At 37.1% G+C, this 21568-nt stretch overlaps 1 protein-coding gene and 1 long non-coding RNA gene across 3 annotated transcripts; one reads left to right on the top strand and one right to left on the bottom strand.

Annotated features, from left to right (window-relative positions):
• Positions 1-5427: 5427 nt before the first annotated feature.
• Positions 5428-16464, top strand: LOC139126866 (uncharacterized). 2 transcript variants are annotated; one of them, XM_070692792.1, is made up of 10 exons: positions 5428-5695; positions 7765-8087; positions 8697-8869; positions 9755-9927; positions 10547-10753; positions 12190-12282; positions 13217-13845; positions 14492-14686; positions 15372-15572; positions 16365-16464. In XM_070692792.1, the coding sequence occupies exons 1-7, from the start codon at positions 5525-5527 to the stop codon at positions 13679-13681; spliced, it is 1605 nt and encodes a 534-aa protein (XP_070548893.1). In that variant the 5' UTR covers positions 5428-5524; the 3' UTR covers positions 13682-13845; positions 14492-14686; positions 15372-15572; positions 16365-16464. The 2 variants fall into 2 exon arrangements, with proteins under 2 accessions (XP_070548893.1, XP_070548894.1); XM_070692793.1 differs by lacking the exon at positions 5428-5695 and adding an exon at positions 6417-6464.
• Positions 16465-20568: 4104 nt separating this feature from the next.
• On the bottom strand, positions 20569-21345 carry LOC139126868 (uncharacterized). Its single transcript, XR_011550840.1, has 3 exons — positions 21195-21345; positions 20773-20876; positions 20569-20636 (listed from the first exon to the last, which is right to left on the bottom strand). It is a non-coding gene; the product is annotated as an uncharacterized lncRNA (long non-coding RNA).
• Positions 21346-21568: the final 223 nt, after the last annotated feature.

The raw sequence follows: 21568 nt of genomic DNA, 5'->3' as shown, positions 1-21568 counted from the left end.
AGACAGCGATTTTTCAAAATTTTCTATGGGAGAGGGGACATCTCTTGCTCTCCCATCAAAACTTTTGCACGTTTTCCCCAAATATCTCCCCTGTACTTTGACACTATCCCCTGAGAGATATTCTACAGCTTGTGAAAACCCTGAGTAATTACACATTTTCGCTCCTTCGCGGTAAAGTCAATAGAGACCCTTGATACTTTGATATTGATGTTATATGTACAGTGACAGACGGGAAATTTTTCGAACTTAACTGGTGTTTTCATTTGAATAATGTTGCAATATCACCAGTCCTGAGTATCACTGTAAGAAAATATAGGAAGCTGTGATCAACATTCAACAATTAAGTTTCATGGGGGTTTTGGTGGGAGGTGGGGGAGGTTGCGCGATAAACTTAAAGATTTCAGTTTTGATCAGACTTTGAACTTTTTATGTCACCTCTAATTGAACCCATAGTTGTTATCATGAAAGCTCAACACCCAAACATGCAATGCAAGATATACATCGTCTAGAATCGAAAATAGAAATTAATGACACTATCGTGTAGTCAAAACTACTACGGATCGACTAGTAGCGACACCTATGCAAAAGTTACATGCAATTCACCCGGTGCCATGGCGACATCCTTTATCTCGAATATGAACAGGAAAAATATCAGAGACTATTGATAATATCGTTTTTGTCAGTTGAGTTCACAATCTGACTGGCCGAGATTTCTGACAATGTCATCCAAACTATCCAATGCTGTTGAATGTATATGATACCAAAGACAAAAAAATCTAGGAATGTGTGACGATACGTCTAGCTGATAATTTCTAGGTTATTAAGTCAAAGTGTATTTTATGACAACAGTAGCTTTTGCCGAAAATGTCGCTCGACAAATAATAACTTTCGAGCGACGTCTTATTTCCGAGAGACCCAACATCATAGTTGTCGGTGTTCGTTGCAGCTTTTAGCTTGTATGGGACGAGTAAAATTAAATATCATGGATGCCTTTTCTTTTTATGTTATCATAATTATTCTCCTCTAAAAGCAATCCTGTGAGTTTCCTAATCGTGATGTGACAAAATCCATGTTTACATTCTCACGGACGATCGGACAGGCAGTTACGAGACATGATCGGCGTCGGAGAAGAAACAATGGGGATTAGATCCATACAGGTGTAAATGACAGTGAGAGATTATAGCCGCTGTAGAAAACCGCGTACCTGGCAGGTTTTTAAAATGTCAAAGTTCACTTGCAATTGGCCGTTGTTGGCCTCTTCTTGACGAATATTTTCCGAAACTTAAAAATTCTATGATTCTGAAAGCACCCTTGAATCATAAAATCACCGAGTGAGCCAAAAGTACTAGTTAAAAAAATGTATTTAGCTTGAATAGCTAGACAACATTAGCTCTGCTATCACACAGTCCCTCTATCCACTGTGGCTATCGATAACATCTGACAATGGAGGTAAGAAGAGATCTGAAGTATGATACACGTGTCATCTTGTTGAGAGTCAGCCAAATCATTCACTTTCGTAAACCCAAACAATACTGCAGGGCTCGAAATTAGCGGTAGTCCCGCGTCCACAGACTACCAACTTTCCCTGGGGCTACCGAAGTCCATGAAATGGTAGCCCACACGGACTACCAAAGCCTGGGACATGAAATACTTGGCGTGCGATGTCCGTCACTTCGGACGAGCTAAATGCAATCAACATACAGTTTCATTTGTTTGAATAAATTATCCTTTCATCTGTAAAGAGTTTTTTTCTGGTGACTATTACAATTTTCACTGCTATGTTGTTATTTTCACAAGATGCAGAGCGTTTGATACTAGAATGTTGAGTTGCTTTTCCGTCACACGGTGTGCAGTCTTTGCATGCCAGTTCACACTATGCTGTTGATCGGCAGCATACAAGACGTACTTGTGTCGAGTTTTTGGGTTTTGATGCTGAAATTTCACAAAACTGTCACTTCTATATCCAGAGATTGTGTAATCAGTTTGATTTGAAATAGTAATACAAGAGTTTCGCTGTCTTTTATCTATGGTTGTCGATCAGTATCAGTGTATTACGTTCTGTATAGATAGACTCGGGTGTAACAAGGCATGCCATGCCAGTTCATAAGATCATGAGAATATTTTTTTTCTGTTTTTTTTACTAAAGTTACAATTTCTTTGGATGTGTAAGCCGATTTTGAAAGTGATAGAAAGTGTTAAAATGTATATAAATTAACATAAATTAAGCGTTCGTGACACATAACATGGGGTTTCTCGAGTTGAAGCCCCTAGTTTTACTGCTATTTGTGTTGCTGAACCGGGGCTTATAGTCGAACGAGTACAGCATCCCTAAACTAAAATATTCATGGACTACCAGCCATTGTCACTGGGCTACCAACTTCAGCAAATGGTAGCCCAAGTGTACTACCAAGGTAAAATGTTAATTTCGAGCCCTGCAATACTGGACGATGTTATTGATAGTACTTGAGTATTTTTCGGTGGGAAACTACCACAATGAACCAAAATACTGTGTAGTTTGAAAAGAATTGACGGTGCTCCCTATAATATCAGCTAATTTCAACCAGCCAAACTTGTAATATATATCGTCAGGCTTGACGTAGAAGTTACCACACTGTACTGTCTATAGTATAGTGTTATATATTGACAATTTTAAATAATTACTTGTGCTAGTTTTGACATTCGACAAAATAGTGAGTGACATTCACAAAAATTAGATGAAATAATTGTGGTACCTGTCACGCAGCCAAAAAGCAATTGAATTTAGTTAATTCCATCTCTTTCCTTACTTGTTCAAAGTGTGAAACTAATTACGCATTGCATTTATCATGAACACGAGACATTCGCAAAGCGAGAAATATATGGTTTGGTGTCGATAGCAAAAATAACGACACAATCATATGGTATAAAAATATGAAAGATCGATAGTAGCATTGCTCATGGCAAAGTTACACTAAATTCAGCCGGTGCCATGATGTCAAATATCTCAAAAATGAACTGTCATAATATCCAAGACCATCGTATACCATCGTTGACGTGAAGACTTCACGAAAGAGATTACCTAAAATGTTGCACTAAAATGTTGTGGAGGGACCGTGTTTGACGATATTTTATTACGGCAGTGTCGCTCGTCAAAAATGATTTTCGAGCGACGTCTGATTTCCAGGAGACCAAATTAGTATCCCCGCATTCATCACAACGATCGAACCAGTGTATCATATTTAACGTTTGCCCAAGATGCGCGTCATGACATATTTATATATATATCTTTCTGAGTTCGTCGAATCTTTCCTCTTGCTTGAGACCAGTAAATTAAATGTATGTCATAGATGCTTATTCGTTTTATGTGACAGAATCCATGTTTACATTCTCACGGGCAATCAGACAGGAAGTTACAAGACATGATTGGCATCAGAGAAGAAACAATAGGGCGTAAATCCATACAGGTGTAAATGAGAGCGAGAGATTATAGCAGCATGCGTACCCTGGCAGATTTTAAATGTCAAAGTTCTTTGTCAATCGGTGATGTTTGGCCTGTGCATGGCGATTTCTATAACCTTTACCAACATGAAAATTTCCATCGATTCTGAAAGCACCTTTGAATCGTGAGATTACTGAGCTAGTCAAAGTTGTGATAATTTATCGCCTAACTTCAAAACCTAGGCGTTACAGTTGATACTATTCGACGGTATCGGACTTTTTATACCAGCCATTGTCTGGAATCAGTGACATTTGTAAGAAATATCATCTACCTTGAAAAGTCTGATAGACTAAGAGATTTCGAAAATTTCGATAATTAGATATATCTCTGCGTGCGACCACAAAATATCTTTAGCTCGAAAAGCTCGGGAACCAACTAAACTTGCAAAAAAATGCGATCTAGCTTGGAAAATTACAGTATATCAAACTAGCCTGTCGATAGTATGATGGTATAGCGTTTGCTCTGAAAACTTAGACGGTACTGGACGCTATACTGCTATATATTCATTGAGATATATGTCTCATGGTATATATCCAACATCATGTAATATCAACTCTTCTCGCTTGTGGCCTGTAAAGTAATCCTGTACCTGGGCCTAGACAGGGTTCGTGGTCTCCGTCATCAACCGGTCAAAATAAACTGACTTTGCCTAGCCCATAGCGTCTTTGTGTCACATATTGAGTTTGTGGTCTTTTCCCCTCTTTGAATTAGACTTAATCGTTGGAATTTTTACTTGACAAGAGTAGTGTGATGTCAAACTACCGAGAGCAAAGGTTGAATATGAATACATTTATTCGTTTTTCTTGCACCCGTACATGATTTTCTTGCTGCAGGTATTTCTGGTGGTACGGGCTTTGCGCCACATAGGCCAGGTTGTTTTACATCATTCTAGGAAGTACAAGTACGTTTACCGGAAACAGTGTTGGCAATGCTGGTTTCTAATTATCATTAATGTTGACAAGACGAGACAACCATATCGTATTCTTGAGGTACCAGTATCTTCATGGCCTACTTCAGATTTTATTGCAGGTCGATATTCATTTCAACAAATATACAGATTCTATCTATTTCCTGCTTTCCATGTTTTTATATTTTTATTACTAGCCTTCCATATACAGTAGTCATGAGACAATTCCCAGAGAGCTGTCGATTCGAATGACATACCTTGGGATTTCAAATCCTGACATCAGGCAAGGCTTATACCATGAATGTCATGATTTTCGAAAAGTGAGACAATTACAAACCCTGTAAATAAATTCGGTACAAATTTTCTGATATGTTCTATTCCGGGCTTCTATTCAAGGGAACAAAATGATACGTTCTTGCGTTGACAAAAAACTTACTTAAAACCTACCAAACTCCGGTCATGTGATCTAGCGCATTGTGTAGATCTATTTTGTGGAGGGACCGTGATCTGACACGCGATCGACACGCTCGCACAGCCAGGGCCGGGTCTAACATCGACCGTACGTACGTGTGTATGGCGTTGATTTGTCTTGTTTATACTTGAAATGAATTTCAAATTGTCTACATAGGAACAAAGAAATACTTTTACCTCCATGATAGGAAATATTTAAAACAACATGATATTTTATTGTAATTTCATATTACACATTCCTGTTTGTAAAATGGTGATTAAGAGAGGTTTATGGCTGTATCTTCGACATCTACCTGCAAACCACAGTAATCATTGATATATGCTATCGGGAAAATGCGCCAGTATGCAAGCAGATTGGTTGGTCACTGTCACACACGGACAACAAGATATCCAGCAATTAGTCTTGCTCAACGATTACAAGACGATGAATTTCGTTAACGAGGTGTTAATCGTTCTTGCATACCAAGCGTCGACTCCAGGTAGAGGTATCAGACTGCATGACGCCTGTACCTCACTAAATTTGCATGCGGCACTGATCAACAGTTGCTATAAAAGCGGAATATTTTGACTATGAGCACAATCTGGACCACGGTCCTTCAACAAGTGCTTTGCGTGTCAGGTTCCTGCCGTTCTTTCTGCGTGCTCTAAGCTGACTCAGGCTGAACAAGATGACTCGTGCTCGTGGTTGGTGGTTCGAGAAGTCAGACGACTCAATCTTCATCATATTCGATTATCGAGAAAACCCGTCAAGGCTCCGAAAGAAAGGAGGCTCGAGCGCTGTATACAGCAGTGTAGCGAAATTCAAGGCATACTCTGGTATCGGCGATGACGCAATCAAGGTAAGTTAAGTACTCGTGTTTGTTATTTGTTTCATGTTTTATCAGGCTTTCGTTTGGCAATGCACTGTGATGTCTTGTTGGATTATTCCCTTCATGATATCTGCATTTTCGAAGTGCGCTGTGTTTTAAAATAAAATAAAGTATTTCAACGGCGCCGTCGCTGATCCAAAGGAAGAATCTTTGGAGATGTCTTCCTCAGGGAAGTTTGGAGGCAAAGAATAATAATGCGCAGGAGACCCCGGGCCCGATCCAGGTATCTATCCACAGTCACATGTGATCTATTCAGCTCTGGGACTATGCGCCCCATAGACATGTGTACATATGTCTGAGAAATCTTTTTCTCAGGCATATGTACACACGTCTATACGGAGAGCATAATGGACGCAGAGCGGAATACATCACAGGTGACTGTGATCTATCGGCGGCAACCGTGCGAATTGCGGACAGGCTAGGCTAAAGGCGTCTGAATTATCCGGAATAACAACATCGAATTGTTATGGTCAACTATTCATACATGATATACCGTGAGGGAAAAAAGTAAAAGAAAACACCCGGGGCCAAGGATCACTGTTACACAGTAGCCCCGGGACAGTAGCCTAGATTGGTTTGCGACAACTGGCAACATACCGGTTTACGGTATATATTGAAGGTCACTTTATAGGTCACTCCCGTGAGCATTTGCCGTTGCCCAAAGCATCGTCTCGCAAGGCATAGTCGCAGGGGTGTTCATTCAACCAGTGCTGTGTTGAAGATGCTTCAAAAGTAATTGGTAAGATTTTTTATGATAGACAAGCACTCGGAATTCGATCCACTATGTCAACCTTCCAGTCGTTTCGACTGATTTAAACACATTCGTTCAGACACGAAATATCCTCTTAACCGCACCCTGGCGGTGACGACGCGACGCTGTGCTATGGGTTGCTGCGAATCCGTAGCCTTTGCCACTCGGTTGTAGCTTGGTCATTTGAGTGGCTACCCCACTCCCAAAAGAACATGTCAAGGAGTGGCAGTGCTTGTTTTCGCAGCAATGCTATGGCATGACCGTTGTTCGACCCACAATCATTGTCAAAGACCCTCGAGTTTTCTGGAAGTTCTATACCACAGTTACTTGAAATAATAGTACTAGTTGGCTGCAAGTCCGCGGTAGCTTCGCGGCCCGTGCATGGATGTGTGTAGATACACGTCTGTTGGTCTGATGTGTACACGCCATTACTACATTAAAAATCAGTCAATACGTTTTATTTTGCCAACACAGATGCAACTTATTCCCTTAGTTTCCTTGAAAATATGGTGTATGGCTGTCAAAAATCTATGTCGACAAAATTACAAAATTGCTATCTCCTCCGCAGAAAAGGGGTTATTCGTCTCATTATTCACAGTGAGAAATCAGAAAATTATGATTATGAGAACTATGTTGCGGGAATTTTGAAATTTGGACAGAGTTTTTCTGTGTACGGAAGAAATTTGCTTCAGTGAGTGATCTCCGTGTGTACAGATCATGGAGAATTGTGGGTAGCCTCACTTGTGCATCAGCCAAGTTAGTTAAAGCGGTATTGAGCCAAATCATGACGTATTTTCACCTGGTTGGCTTGGTCTATATAGCATCTTTAGTCCCAAAAAATCAAGTTTACAGTATTTATGTTTTCAACCACCTTCAAATGCACAGTATTTTTTAAAATACACAATATATGGAATATGTTGTGTTTCATTAATTTTAACCATCTTGAGGTGATGGTGAAATATGGACTTGGCAGGAATAGGGTTAGACTGGCTTTCCACACCTTATTGTTTCAATGATACAGTTTATGATTTAGGCAAAGTTTTCTCTGACAGTGGAGATGGACATTGCCGAAAAATGAAGCAACTTGTTAAGTATTTCACTCTTGCAGCAAATATTTCATCAATTAATGCAAACTACTCACTTTGAGTAAAGTGATGAGGTCTGAATAGTGAAAATATTCATGATGGTTGGACCATTGTTTGTTAGCATTGATTGATAAATCAGTATATAAGTATTCTGCATTTGCCAAATACATCAACCATAATGATAATATTTGTTTTTTTTTCAGGTTTACTTTACTGACAAAAATGATCATCCATACAAGCTCCTACGTTCTTCCTTTGTGTGGAACAAGAATGACATGTGTCGCCAATTCAGAGACCTTAGAAGTCCACAGGAGTTCTGTGATCATTTTAATTCAGTATTGTCCGGTAAGGAAGACACATCTTCACCTGCATCAAGTGTGAGTAACCTGACCAACGATTCCAGTGAAGATGACTCCGAGCCAGAGGGTGAATCAGAAACAACAGAAAATATTAGTCATAGTTCCAGTAATGGCATAGAGTCTACACCAGATGATGATGATGATGTAATGAGTCCCACAGCTAGTATGTAAGTACATCGACATCTGAGAGACTAAAACACAATTGATGAAAACAAAACCCATGACAATTCATTGAAGAATTCTTTGGACCATACATATCATGAGTTTAACCATTTGAACTTCTAAATTTGTGTAATTTGATTCATGGTCATTGTACCCTTGAACTAGTGACCTTCTGTTACACTTCCTTTGCAGTGGAATCAAATGAAACATGGTTCACATTTCACAGAACTATGAAATCACAAGTTTTCTCAGGTACCAAATTAGAGAAACCGCACATGTATGAATGCAAACATTCCAGTCCTTTGTAACCAAGCCTACAAAGAGATCTAACACAATGAGATTCACCAAGCTACTTTGGTACATATGAAGCAGCAAAGAGAATACAAGTTGCAACCAACAAAATACAGCAAAAGCTAGAGTACATATAATGCTCAAAGTCATATAAGACTGCAGTGCATGTAATACGGGTAGTCTGTCCAAAGATTTGTAATAACATAAAGCATTAATGTGAAGGGAAATGGTCCAAATCTCTGGAGACCTATTGCTGACATTGAAACCAATATGTTACTTTGAGTTGAATACAACATTTCTTTTTATTTTGGTGAATTACACAGGTCAAATACTCCCTTATCAAGAAGCACAAAGAAGAGAAAATTGACAGATGCTGCAAAACAATTAGTGCTACCGACACTTTCAAAGAAAAAGAAGGCTGAAAAACTCAACAAAGAAATGAGTGAGGAGGAGCTATCGATGAAAGAAAGCATCAGGGACTGCCACATTGGAACTGGTAAGCTTGACAAAGATTTCTCTATGTTTCCCTTATCTGTCGGAAAGACAACACTCTTTGAGGAAATCTAGTCAATATCAATTAGTGCAAAGAGGAATAATTGAGGTATTTGAAATAAAGTGCAGATAAATACTAAACACACTGACCTTTTTGGTTAAGTACAAGAAAAGAGAAGCTCGTGAAAGACTCGCTCATTCTTCAATGCGGTATGAAGAACAAAATGTCTAAATTATATATGTCGTGTGCAGCTGACAAACATCACTAGTGTCAGTATGAAGCTCCTGGTTAACCTTATAAAAAGTGTATGGTTTGAAAGTGTTTACTGTGATTATTTTAATTCTAAGGATTGGTTTAATTGAGTAATTCTTGCTGATTTTTGACAAAGAAATAAACTTGAATGGTTATTAATTTAAGCTTTAGTGCTCATCATAAGGGGATTTCAGTAGGTGACTAATCCTGAGCTTTTTGACAAGTCTATTCATACATGTATATTATTGTCTGCACAAAAAGCATTTACACAACCCAAGAATATTCACATAAAGTTATGTGTACTTGCCAATCCTAAGTTGTTTCTCAAGTGGCATGATTGATGGTAGGAACAGTTGGTTTAATAAGAATTCTGTGGGTTAACAGTCCACCCATAGTTGACACACTTTCACCATCAAAACATGAACCAAATATTAGTGATATATCAAACTGTGATGTTCTATCGAAGACAAGTGCCATGTACTAGCAGATGATAACTGAAGTCTTTCTGTGCACATCTTTGGTATGGTGTGTCAGACTTTGATGAAAACATTTACATAAAAAAATTATTAGAAAAATCTTATTTGTATATTATCCTGCTGTCTTCCAATGACAATGTAATGTTTGTCTTTTCTTAAGGACCGTTTTTAATTGATATCAGCGCACTGGAACTAGGGAAGCAAGCAAGGGCTCCTGATGACAAATGGGTTGACAAATTGGAAGCAGCTATGGAGGATTACCTTGATGAGGCATATCAACCATTAATTGTTGTGTTGAAAAATGAATCAAAGGAGAACTTTAGGGAGTCCAATGTGAGTATCTTGGAACTGAACTTTACCTACGTTTGCTTGGCACGCATTGTGTCCTAACACTTTCCAGGTTGAGAATGTATCTAAACAACATCTGGGTCAATATATGGAAGGGTAATGTAATGAAAATACATTTCAACTTCTCCCTGTGAAATGTACATGACTTGCATGTGAGACAGAAGCAGTGTCATGCAACTCAATGCCTGTGAAATGAATGCATGCAAAATGTGCTATACACATTTAGCTGTATTTACAATATTTTTATCTTTGGACATACGGCCTACTTAGCAAACACATTCACATTTATTCTGTGCCTTATCCTTCACCTAGTGTTTGAATGTCAAAACATGTATCAATGATGTTAAAATTTATTAAATATACCACAGACTTTTTGGTTGATTTCCCTGTACTGTTTGAATAGCAATAATCACAACATTTCTAGATAGGGGAGACTACTTCTTTAGTTAGCGTAACAATTTCATGGTGACTTCTGATAAGAAAGAGAAAATGTATGTAATGATTGGCATTCACAAAGTAGAGCTTTTTGACGTATGTAAAGTGAACAGTTATTGCAATGTTTAACTTGTCCTGTTTCAAAAACCTGTTCTCATTATTATTCTAGGTTAACGGCTACACATATGAGGTTATTGGAGGGCAGCATTCTTTCCTTGCTGTTAAACGCCTGAGTGAAAAATATGGAAATCGGAAAGAACTGAAAAGTAGACTCGCTGTTGTCTATGCAGGACTGAGCGATGAACAGAGGAAGTGGTTGGCCCATAGACATAATGCAACTGTTGAATTCCATCATTCGATGACTTTCAAAGAGAAGGTAGGATGAGTTATCTTACACGTCTGATGTACTGCACTGTTCCAAGTATAACCTCAGAGACACAAAACTGCTTTTTAAAAATCTTTTACTCACAGGGTTCTCCACAAGGGGATTTTATGGGTGGGCCACCCTCCGTTTTTGGAGCAATTTATTCTTATGTTAATAACTGCACATAAGAATACATTTTCACAAGAAAAGAATTTGCAAATTATGCACTGTTGTGTAAATTGGCCATCCATCTGTTTTTCTAAGCTGTGGAGAACACTGACTCATGTAACCAGATCTCAGAAAACAACAACATAGATGGGAAATTCTTGTATAGTGATTGTTAAAATCTATAAAGATGAAAAAAAGTAATTGTTGGAAACCAAAAAAATGTTTAGAGGATGAAATGCAACATTGTGAATAAGAATAGAAATGAAAAATGCATTGTGACCTAAGAGTATCGGTATATCTGTTCCATTGCACAAAGGGACAACAGAGTTTCACAAAATGATAATAAGGGACCATAAATAGCGCAGATGTTACATTATGTTACCTTCATGGAAAGGTTAATTTCACATTTTTTCACACAGTTTCTTTGGTCTGAAAAGAAATTTTACCAGTTGATTTATGTATGTGTGCAGCAAACGTAGGGGCTTATGCAAAGATCTACTTCATTTTAAACCTTCCACACAAAATTAGTGCAGGGGCTTATACACGAGTAGGGATTATACTTGGAAATGCTTTGAAAATTGTACAAATTTGTTCATCACAAGCCATGTAAGTTATAAAAATAGCCTCGTTCCTCAATACATATACATTCCCATAAGGCTGAAGTGCCTTACTTTTGATTGTCAACAAATTGGATTTGAAATTACTTAGCAAGAACAGAGTGTTGGGTGTAAAGAGTATGCAATATCTAAACAAGAAAAAAATTGTTGATACTGATAGAACAAAATATCTCTAGCCAGAATGTCAGACATTTTGGAGATTATGTAAGTTGAAATGTGCATTGAAGCCTTAAAGGTACCATCTAATTATACAACAGCATTGATGACAGTACAATTTACATAATACATCTCCTGTTGAACTCATATAATTTTTAAGTAAAACTGGAGACATTAAAGGAGAGTTTTGAGTTTCCAACAGTTGTACAACATTTTAACCCTTTGCACCCTGACCCCCTGGTACTCTATGACGTCATCGGACATTTTTGTCCGAGTTGGGTTGAAATGGTTAAGTTTATTATTGCAAGTAAAGTCAAACAAATACCAGTTGTCTTTTGGTAAGAAATTTGACAGTTTTATTTGCAGGACACTTTTGTCTGATAGACTGAACAAAAAGTAATGAGTAATTCAGATAATTGATTGTGCTCAATGATTTTTGTAAAATATGTATCTAGTATGTATTTTGTTGGATAAGATGTAATATGCCCTCTTGTTTATGGTCATTAGGTTCAAATGTGCCGGGATAGATACGAAGAAATGCCAGACATAGAAGCAAAAGAAGAACAGTGGGAGAAATCATGTGCAATGATACTTAAGGAGGTAAGTTTACTAATGACTGTATCAGTTGATACATAAACATTGATGTTATATATTGAAAATGTAAGACTAAAAACCTACACTGTGTAGGTTTTCAGTCTTATATGGACAAGCTGTGTATTACCAGAACATCACATGATAATCTCCAGCTTTTGTAATATCATATAGGACTCAGCCCTTGGTGTCACGTCAGGGGTTAAGATCTTAATTTTATTTGTATTGATTCATCATTAGTAATAGTAAAGGATAAAATAGAATTAATCATTACTTGCTTTAAATGCCAATCTACCTACTGACGACAACAGTTCAAACACATACACAATATCAGACTCCCTGCAGGTATAGATTTTCTGTTTAATGTGTAAAAATGTTGGACATAAATTGGCAATTTTTACCATCATACCTACCTATTGTGTTTAACAAGGGATGTACTGTGCCATCATTACCATTGAGTAACTGCACTGCCTAACTTCCACTTGCAAGCCAAAAACTGACATTGTGGCTGAAAACTGGCAATTTTTGCATCAAGTTATTTACACAGAGGATGCTCTCTAAAATTCAATCCCAACATTCTTACTTATGTCATAGGTACAGCAGTTTTCTCTCTTTTTCTGTTTTTCTTTAGGCATGATAGTAACAATATTTTATATCATTGACAAGATGGATTATGATACTAACTGGCTAATAATGAGATACATATTTTATTAATGGCATGTTATAAAGTTATACTTTGCACACTTCATATTTGTTTATTCACAAGTACTCAAAAAGCATGGCAGCACCCATGAATTTAATTGTGTACACTTCCGGTTAATCGCATAATATATTGTGAACCTGCATACATATTGTCAGTAAGCCACTGGCGCAATTATCGATGATGTTAAGTGTCATGCTCATGAAATTGATATGTTAATTACTAATTATTTTCTTGACACAGAAAGCCGACTCCCTCTTCATGAAGATATGCTGTGCTGTTGCGAAAATGAGACATTTTTCATTGATGATGGAAGTGTTCGCAATGTATGAAGAAGGTCGAACAAGATCTCAGAATCTCAAGCCTGCTGAACTGAGAGGATTGAAGAGGCCAGAAATTCCGTTCAGAAAATTAGGTGACTTTCTTCGGCTTAACAATAACGATCAGAAATGGCTGTTAGAAGAAATAATTTCAACAGAAATTTCTGTTACAGAGCTAGTAAAGGAATCGGCAGTACTGAGGAAATTAGACCTGGTACAGAGATTTTTCGTCATGATTACTGGCTGTGTTGAAGGGGGCTGGGAAGAGGCAAGGCAAAGATTTCCAAACGAAACAACAAGAGAAAAACTAGAACAGTTTGTAAACCTATCGTACAGTCGTGGTGTACCAGCACAGTTTGAATCATTTTGCCAAAGAGCAGTAATTTAGAAAAAAACAAGGAAGATGCGAGTAAAACTGCCGTATTTGCAACTGATGGCGCCTATGGATTCACAATCCACAATGCAGATGTGCTTGATCTGAATGCCTCTTCACTAAAACAGCAGTGTCCAGGATTCCGAGGAATTGACCTAACATTGGTTGATATGCCTTCAGTAAGTGTACTCTTATCATTGTTACTAACACGACCAACCAAAGCTGCTTCTTTTAATGTGTTTTGGTCATAGCCACGGAAATCAATAAGTATGGAGGTCCTTGCGTACCGATAGTATTTCCCCCCTGACATAGTTTTTCGCTTCCAAATTCCACACATACACATGGTATAATCATCTGTTGTATAGGCTGGGAAACTTTTTGCCATGACTTTTACATCATATGGAGTCATCTACACTGAAAAGTGTTAAGTTGAGATCTCAGTTTTTTACTGTCTCAGCCATGACTCTCAACGGCTATCTGAATTTTATGATAAGTTGTTTCATTCAATGTCATGGTTATAAAATTGTTATTGTTCATGTTCATTGCTTGTTGGAACCCTTACGCCACCTAGCATGTCACTTTATATCTTATACTCATAAACATACACCGGGACTGTTTAGTCATGTGTTTCATGTATGTTCATGACTTAATACGGCTAGTTTTCAATCGGATTCGAACCCACAACATACGGCATCAGTCGCCTAGCTGAGAGGCCACAGACAGAACCACTCGGCTAAATCTCCACTCCCGAATCATACTGTCTATGCTTAAATCTACCAGGATGTCAAATAGTGAATTAAAGCTGTCTCCTATTTTATTTTCAAGGAATGGTCAGCAAGTGATATCCAAAGACTGATGATTACCATCAAGGCAATAAATGTCGACTGCCAACAAAGTGCATTTAACATAGCTGTCATCTGCAGAGCATCAGAGATGGGAGAGATTATGCAGGCATTTAAAAGAGACAAAAACTTGTCTCTGTGCAACCTGTGTTCTGTCATGTACAAAGTTGTAGCTCAAGTAAGTGCAATCACGGTTTTTACCCTATGTTCTTTCTTCCCCTCCCTCTCGTACACATAAAATAGACCACATGATGTAGTGTAACGACCAACACACACACCCTTGTTGGTGCTTATTGACAAGTTTGATGCATGTTTTTGGAAATATGTCAATTTTGTGTAAATATCTGATGAAGATAGATTGCCAAATACATTTAGCAAATGAAATTCATTTAACCCTTTCACCCCCAGTTCCCTGTATACAGGTCCAACTTTACCATAGAAAACAATGGATTTGGGACAAACCATGGTGGTGAAAGGGTTAATTAACCCTTTTCCTGCCAGACGATATTACTTCCCCATCAGCCAACTCAGGGAAAAGCAGTGTTGAGCCACAACAATACGCATTTCCACCAATTTGGCTTGGTCTGTTCCAACAGCTTTAGTCCATACAAATAATGTTTTCAGTATCTGTGATTTCAAGGTCTTCAAAAGTTCAATTTTGTTGTTAAAATGCACCGAATGTTACATATTGTGCTTCACTAGTTTTAACGATCTAGACCTGATGGGGAAATATGAACTTGGCAGGAAAAGGGTAATGTATTCTTGGCACTCTTTGTAATCGATATTTACAAACATAAAGTGTAAAATGCTGAAGTTAGATTTAGGCTTGTAAAATAATAGATATTATTATTTCTACATTTCAGCCCGCAGATTTGGACTGATAGAGGCCGTACAGTGTATGGTGGTGGCTATGTACTGCTCACAAGACAAGAATCCAATTCAACATCCAACCGAAGAACGACACAATATGTGGTCCTGTGACACTCCACAAAGAACGTATGACCATGTGATTCAAACTTTCAGCCACAGAGGGGGATGGATACTTCACATATTCAGTGGATCTGGTAAATAAATTACTTTTAGTTCCATTTTCGTGCTTTCAAAAAAAGCAGATGCCAATGCAATTGTAGGACAAGGCAGACTACAAGAATCACACACAATTTTATTTTCCTTACTGTATCTGCATGTGCTGAGAAAGGTCTCTTTTGCAATGCTTCAAGTGCTGCAAAATTCAACTAATCTTTCTCACAAGAAAAAAATTATAGTTTTGCGTACATTGATAATTTAGGAAATGTATGTTTTTAATTTGGTCAAAATTACTTGATATAAGATTTATTCCTTCATATTACTGAAATACAATATAGTATTATAACCCATAAATCCAACATAACATCAAAGCACCAAAAGCTGCAACTTTTGACATTATTGTTAATGAGTGTGCAAATAAATATTATCTATCAACCTCTGTTCATGCCTTATTTTTTAACACTTATTATAATTGTGAACAAATTCAATTTTAAACAAGTGCATGCATACAACATAGTTGCAACTCTTGCCATGGGGGCTGATTAATGGAGAGCAGCACCCACGTAAAAATTATTTTGCTCACATTTCGACATTCTGTCATTAGCAGAGGTTGATAATATCGGTATGTGTATGGATACCCAACAGTATGTCTATCTACATGCACTAATTGTACATTGCATGTAACATTATGAAAATATTGTGAAAAGTTGCAGCAGGACTTTTAATGAATTTGTTGATAAGACAATATGAATTCACTCATCTTTCCACAACACTTATCCTTTAATTTTCTTCAAATTTAATGGACTAATAAAAATTTGTTTCATTCACAGGTAATGGAATGATATCATCCTTGAAGAATGGCAGACACTGCATCGTCACTGATCATTCATCGGACCAATTAGCTATCCTCTGTGACAATGTCTCTCAGTTGTTGGTACTGAAGAGCTATGAGAATCTTGTGAAGCAAGGCAATCTCTGGGTATAGTATTATTGATAAGGGACTTTTAAAGGCGGACAATCCATGTAGCTATGTTTTTACTGCCCACTTGTGTACCATCTTAACCAATGAGTCAGGGAATGTTTGAATGGCTTTCATTGGCTGACACTGTACACTACTTCATTTAAATTTTTATCCAAATATTCAATTTAAGGCAAATTAATTTATGTTTTACTTTTTATTTGGCCTTTTAAAATGAGTAAATTATTAAAAGAATCCATTCCTCGGCACCAAAAGATACATTCAGCAATAAAAGGACAAATACAAGAAAAAAATGTACACAAAGATTGAAAAAATGAAAATTCCTCAAAACAGCATAACAGAGTTTGACTTTTACAAAGGAGCCACTATTGTCATATGATGATGGTCATGTTACATATGCCCTGACTAAAGAATTTAAATCGATTACTGACAATTGTACCAATTAGCTTTCAACAAGTGAATTAGAATTGGACCAATGCCATAGATTAGTGTGTCAACCAGTGAAGGACATATGAAATATGCCCTGACTTCTGAATTAGAATTGGGCCAATGTCAAAGCCAGCCAAAGAAAGGTCATTTTAAATTGACCCTGACTTCAGATACAGATGTCTGACCAATGTCCTAGTTAAGATTGTCTTCCAGTGATGGTCATTTTAAATATGCCCTGACTTTAGAATTGCAATTTTACTGGTGTCAAAGTTATTGTTTCAACCAGTTAAGGTCATTTTAAATTGACCCTGACTTCAGATACAGATGTCTGACCAATGTCCTAGTTTAGATTGTCTTCCAGTGATGGTCATTTTAAATATGCCCTGACTTTAGAATTGCAATTTTACTTGTGTCAAAGTTTATTGTGTCAACCAGTGAAGGTCATTTTAAATTGACCCTGACTTCAGATACAGATGTCTGACCAATGTCATAGTTTAGATTGTCTTCCAGTGATGGTCATTTTAAATATGCCCTGACTTTAGAATTGCAATTGGACCAATGTCAAAGTTTATTGTGTCAACAAGTGAAGGTCGTTTTAAATGACCCTGACTTCAGATACAGATGTCTGACCAATGTCCTAGTTTAGATTGTCTTCCAGTGATGGTCATTTGAAATATGCCCTGACTTTAGAATTGCAATTTTACTTGTGTCAAAGTTTATTGTGTCACACAGTGAAGGTCATTTTAAATTGACCCTGACTTCAGATAGATGTCTGACCAATGTCCTAGTTTGGATTGTCTTCCAGTGATGGTCATTTTAAATATGCCCTGACTTTAGAATTGCAATTTACTTGTGTCCAAGTTTATTGTGTCAACCAGTGAAGGTCATTTTAATTGACCCTGACTTCAGATACAGATATCTGACCAATGTCCAAGTTTAGATTGTCTTCCAGTGACGGTCATTTTAAATATGCCCCGACTTTAGAATTGCAATTGGACCAATGTCAAAGTTATTGTTTCAACCAGTGAAGGTCATTTTAAATTGACCCTGACTTCAGATACAGATGTCTGACCAATGTCGTAGTTTAGATTGTCTTCCAGTGATGGTCATTTTAAATATGCCCTGACTTAAGAATTGCAATTTTACTTGTGTCAAAGTTTATTGTATCAACCAGTGAAGGTCATTTTAAATTGACCCTGACTTCAGATACAGATGTCTGACCAATGTCATAGTTTAGATTGTCTTCCAGTGACGGTCATTTTAAATATGCCCTGACTTTAGAATTGCAATTTTACTTGTGTCAAAGTTTATTGTGTCAACCAGTGAAGGTCATTTTAAATTGACCCTGACTTCAGATAGATGTCTGACCAATGTCCTAGTTTAGATTGTCTTCCAGTGATGGTCATTTTAAATATGCCCTGACTTTAGAATTGCAATTTTACTTTTGTCAAAGTTTATTGTGTCTACCAGTGAAGGTCATTTTAAATTGACCCTGACTTCAGATACAGATGTCTGACCAATGTCATAGTTTAGATTGTCTTCCAGTGACGGTCATTTTAAATATGCCCTGACTTTAAAATTGCAATTGGACCAATGTCAAAGTTTGTTTCAACCAGTGAAGGTCATTTTAAATTGACCCTGACTTCAGATACAGATGTCTGACCAATGTCATAGTTTAGATTGTCTTCCAGTGACGGTCATTTTAAATATGCCCTGACTTTAGAATTGCAATTTTACTTGTGTCAAAGTTTATTGTGTCTACCAGTGAAGGTCATTTTAAATTGACCCTGACTTCAGATACAGATGTCTGACCAATGTCATAGTTTAGATTGTCTTCCAGTGACGGTCATTTTAAATATGCCCTGACTTTAAAATTGCAATTGGACCAATGTCAAAGTTTATTGTTTCAACCAGTGAAGGTCATTTTAAATTGACCCTGACTTCAGATACAGATGTCTGACCAATGTCATAGTTTAAATTGTCTTCCAGTGACGGTCATTTTAAATATGCCCTGACTTTAAAATTGCAATTGGACCAATGTCAAAGTTTATTGTTTCAACCAGTGAAGGTCATTTTAAATTGACCCTGACTTCAGATACAGATGTCTGACCAATGTCATAGTTTAGATTGTCTTCCAGTGACGGTCATTTTAAATATGCCCTGACTTTAAAATTGCATTGGACCAATGTCAAAGTTTATTGTTTCAACCAGTGAAGGTCATTTTAAATTGACCCTGACTTCAGATACAGATGTCTGACCAATGTCATAGTTTAGATTGTCTTCCAGTGACGGTCATTTTAAATATGCCCTGACTTTAAAATTGCAATTGGACCAATGTCAAAGTTTATTGTTTCAACCAGTGAAGGTCATTTTAAATTGACCCTGACTTCAGATACAGATGTCTGACCAATGTCATAGTTTAGATTGTCTTCCAGTGACGGTCATTTTAAATATACCCTGACTTCAGAATAAGAATTTCAAAGCCAGCCAGTAAAGGACATTCTAAATTTGCCTTGATTTTAAAAAAACAATTAAAACAATGTCATAGTTTAGATTGTCTTCCAGTGATGGTCATTTTCAATATGCCCTGACTTCAGAATTGCAATTGTACCAATGTCAAAGTTTAGTGTTTCACCACTGAAGGTCATGTTTGATATGCCCTGACTGCAGATACAGATGTCTGACAATGCCATAGTTAAAAGTTTCTACCAGTGAGGATCATTTGAAATATGCCCTGACTTTAGAATTGTACTTAGATTGTTTCAGTTAGCAAAAATTACTGATTGTTTACTTGATTGTGTGAAATAACTTTGAAGAATTGAGTTTTCACAGTAATTAATAGAGTTTGACTCATTTTGATGTACTTCTGTGAAAAATATGCTGTTGTAAGTTCCTTTTCCTGACAGAATTTAGTCATTCATGGTTATGCATGGATATTCTTCTATTTTTACACCTGGTCAATATTCGGTTTAATTTACACTGTAAAATTTACATTTTTTACTGTCAGTAATGTGATGTGTGTACCATATTGGAAAAATGTCATGTGTGATGATATTTTATGTGTAGGAAAAATAAAGATTGTTAGCAATTCTGCAAGAATTACCTTGTCAATTATTCTTCAGTGACAGTGTGAATGTGAATCGTGGAATTTTAAGATTTTGCGGGGAGCAAAATTACAAACTGACATTATAACAGCATTTTGACGCATGAAAGAAAGTCAAACAATTCAGCATATTTGATGAAAAATATCAGGTTATCTGTTGTCTACTGACAAAAACTAAAAATATGCTGTCATTTTAAATCTTCACTAGTAATGATTATGACAATGTGCGTTTTTTTAAGGAAAATTCAAAATTTTTCCACATTTAGCATGTCATTTTGAACTGATTAAAGCATTTTTTGTATTTTGTTGCAAATCAATTATCCCAAAATAGTTCCAATCGTGTTTTCATTCCTTTCAAAATTGCGGTGTCAAAACATTCAGCCCGTTTTAGCTTGGTAGCACTATGCGTACGGTTTTTAAACCTACAGCCAGACAAAGTGTTCTAGGTGACAACGTATCTTTTTATTTGAAATGTAAATAAATATATTAACACACGAGAAATAAAGTAACAATTACAATTGAAATTCGAACGTTGAGGGTTGCTTCACACACAGCTGAGCAGAATTCCTGAACAGAAACGGCATATGCTTCCTGCAACAACAAAAACGATATAGTTGTAGTAGCTAAGTACATGGGAAATATAACGATTTCGCACACTATAATGTTGATCGAATATCAGTTTGATCACGGTGACATAAGACTGACAAATGTAAAACTTTATACTTACCGGCCACATCTCTCCTTTGATATCCCTTGGTAGCACTGCACGCACAAAGGACAATACAATAGGTGGTAATGTGTACTGACAACTTGGGGGCCCACTTCCTTTTTCTGTGAAGTAAAAAAATGTATTTTTGATTTATCTTGACAAGGATAGCAAGGAAAGATATTTTACAAAGGAGGGCCAAATATATATAGGTAGAATACCGTCCATCATATGATTTTCATTTCAACTTGCGATTGTGGAAGAAAGCTATTTTTGCTCTCGTATGGGCGAAAATGATGCTTTGTTCAAATCACTCCATTTCCGATATGTTAGTCGCAACCACATATGATGCCAAACTAAATCCAAGGAGGTGTGAAAATTGGCCTTTATTCCTCCATGGTATCCCTCTTTCTATGAAAAAACAAAGAAAAAAAGATACTAACGTAAAGAGCATGAGCCCAGGTACAATAACATAGCCATCTGATTTTCCGTTGACTCTGTCCCTTCTCCTTTCGGTCAGATGATGTCACTTTTACCCACTCACACAACTTAGCTCCGTCATACCTATAAATGACATCAAATTGTTTGACAATGAAAAAGAAGCATTTCGAGTTGGACAGATTGACTTTTGTACATTTGTAGGAATCTGACGTAACATTTCGGCACCAAGTCGTTTCGACCTCTCAATTTCTGGTCCCAAGTCGTTTCGGCACTGCAACCCAAGACGTTTCGGCATCCCTGTTTCGATTTTTTTCAAACTAATTAGTAATTGAATGACCCGCCATATTCGTAAGCATAACCCAAGACGTTTCGGCAT

This window comes from Ptychodera flava, unplaced genomic scaffold (genome assembly GCF_041260155.1).
Source record: "Ptychodera flava strain L36383 unplaced genomic scaffold, AS_Pfla_20210202 Scaffold_143__1_contigs__length_115768_pilon, whole genome shotgun sequence".
In the NCBI taxonomy this organism is placed as follows: domain Eukaryota; kingdom Metazoa; phylum Hemichordata; class Enteropneusta; family Ptychoderidae; genus Ptychodera; species Ptychodera flava.
Note: the sequence above shows the minus strand (reverse complement) of the source record. Positions and strands in the feature narration are given on the sequence as shown.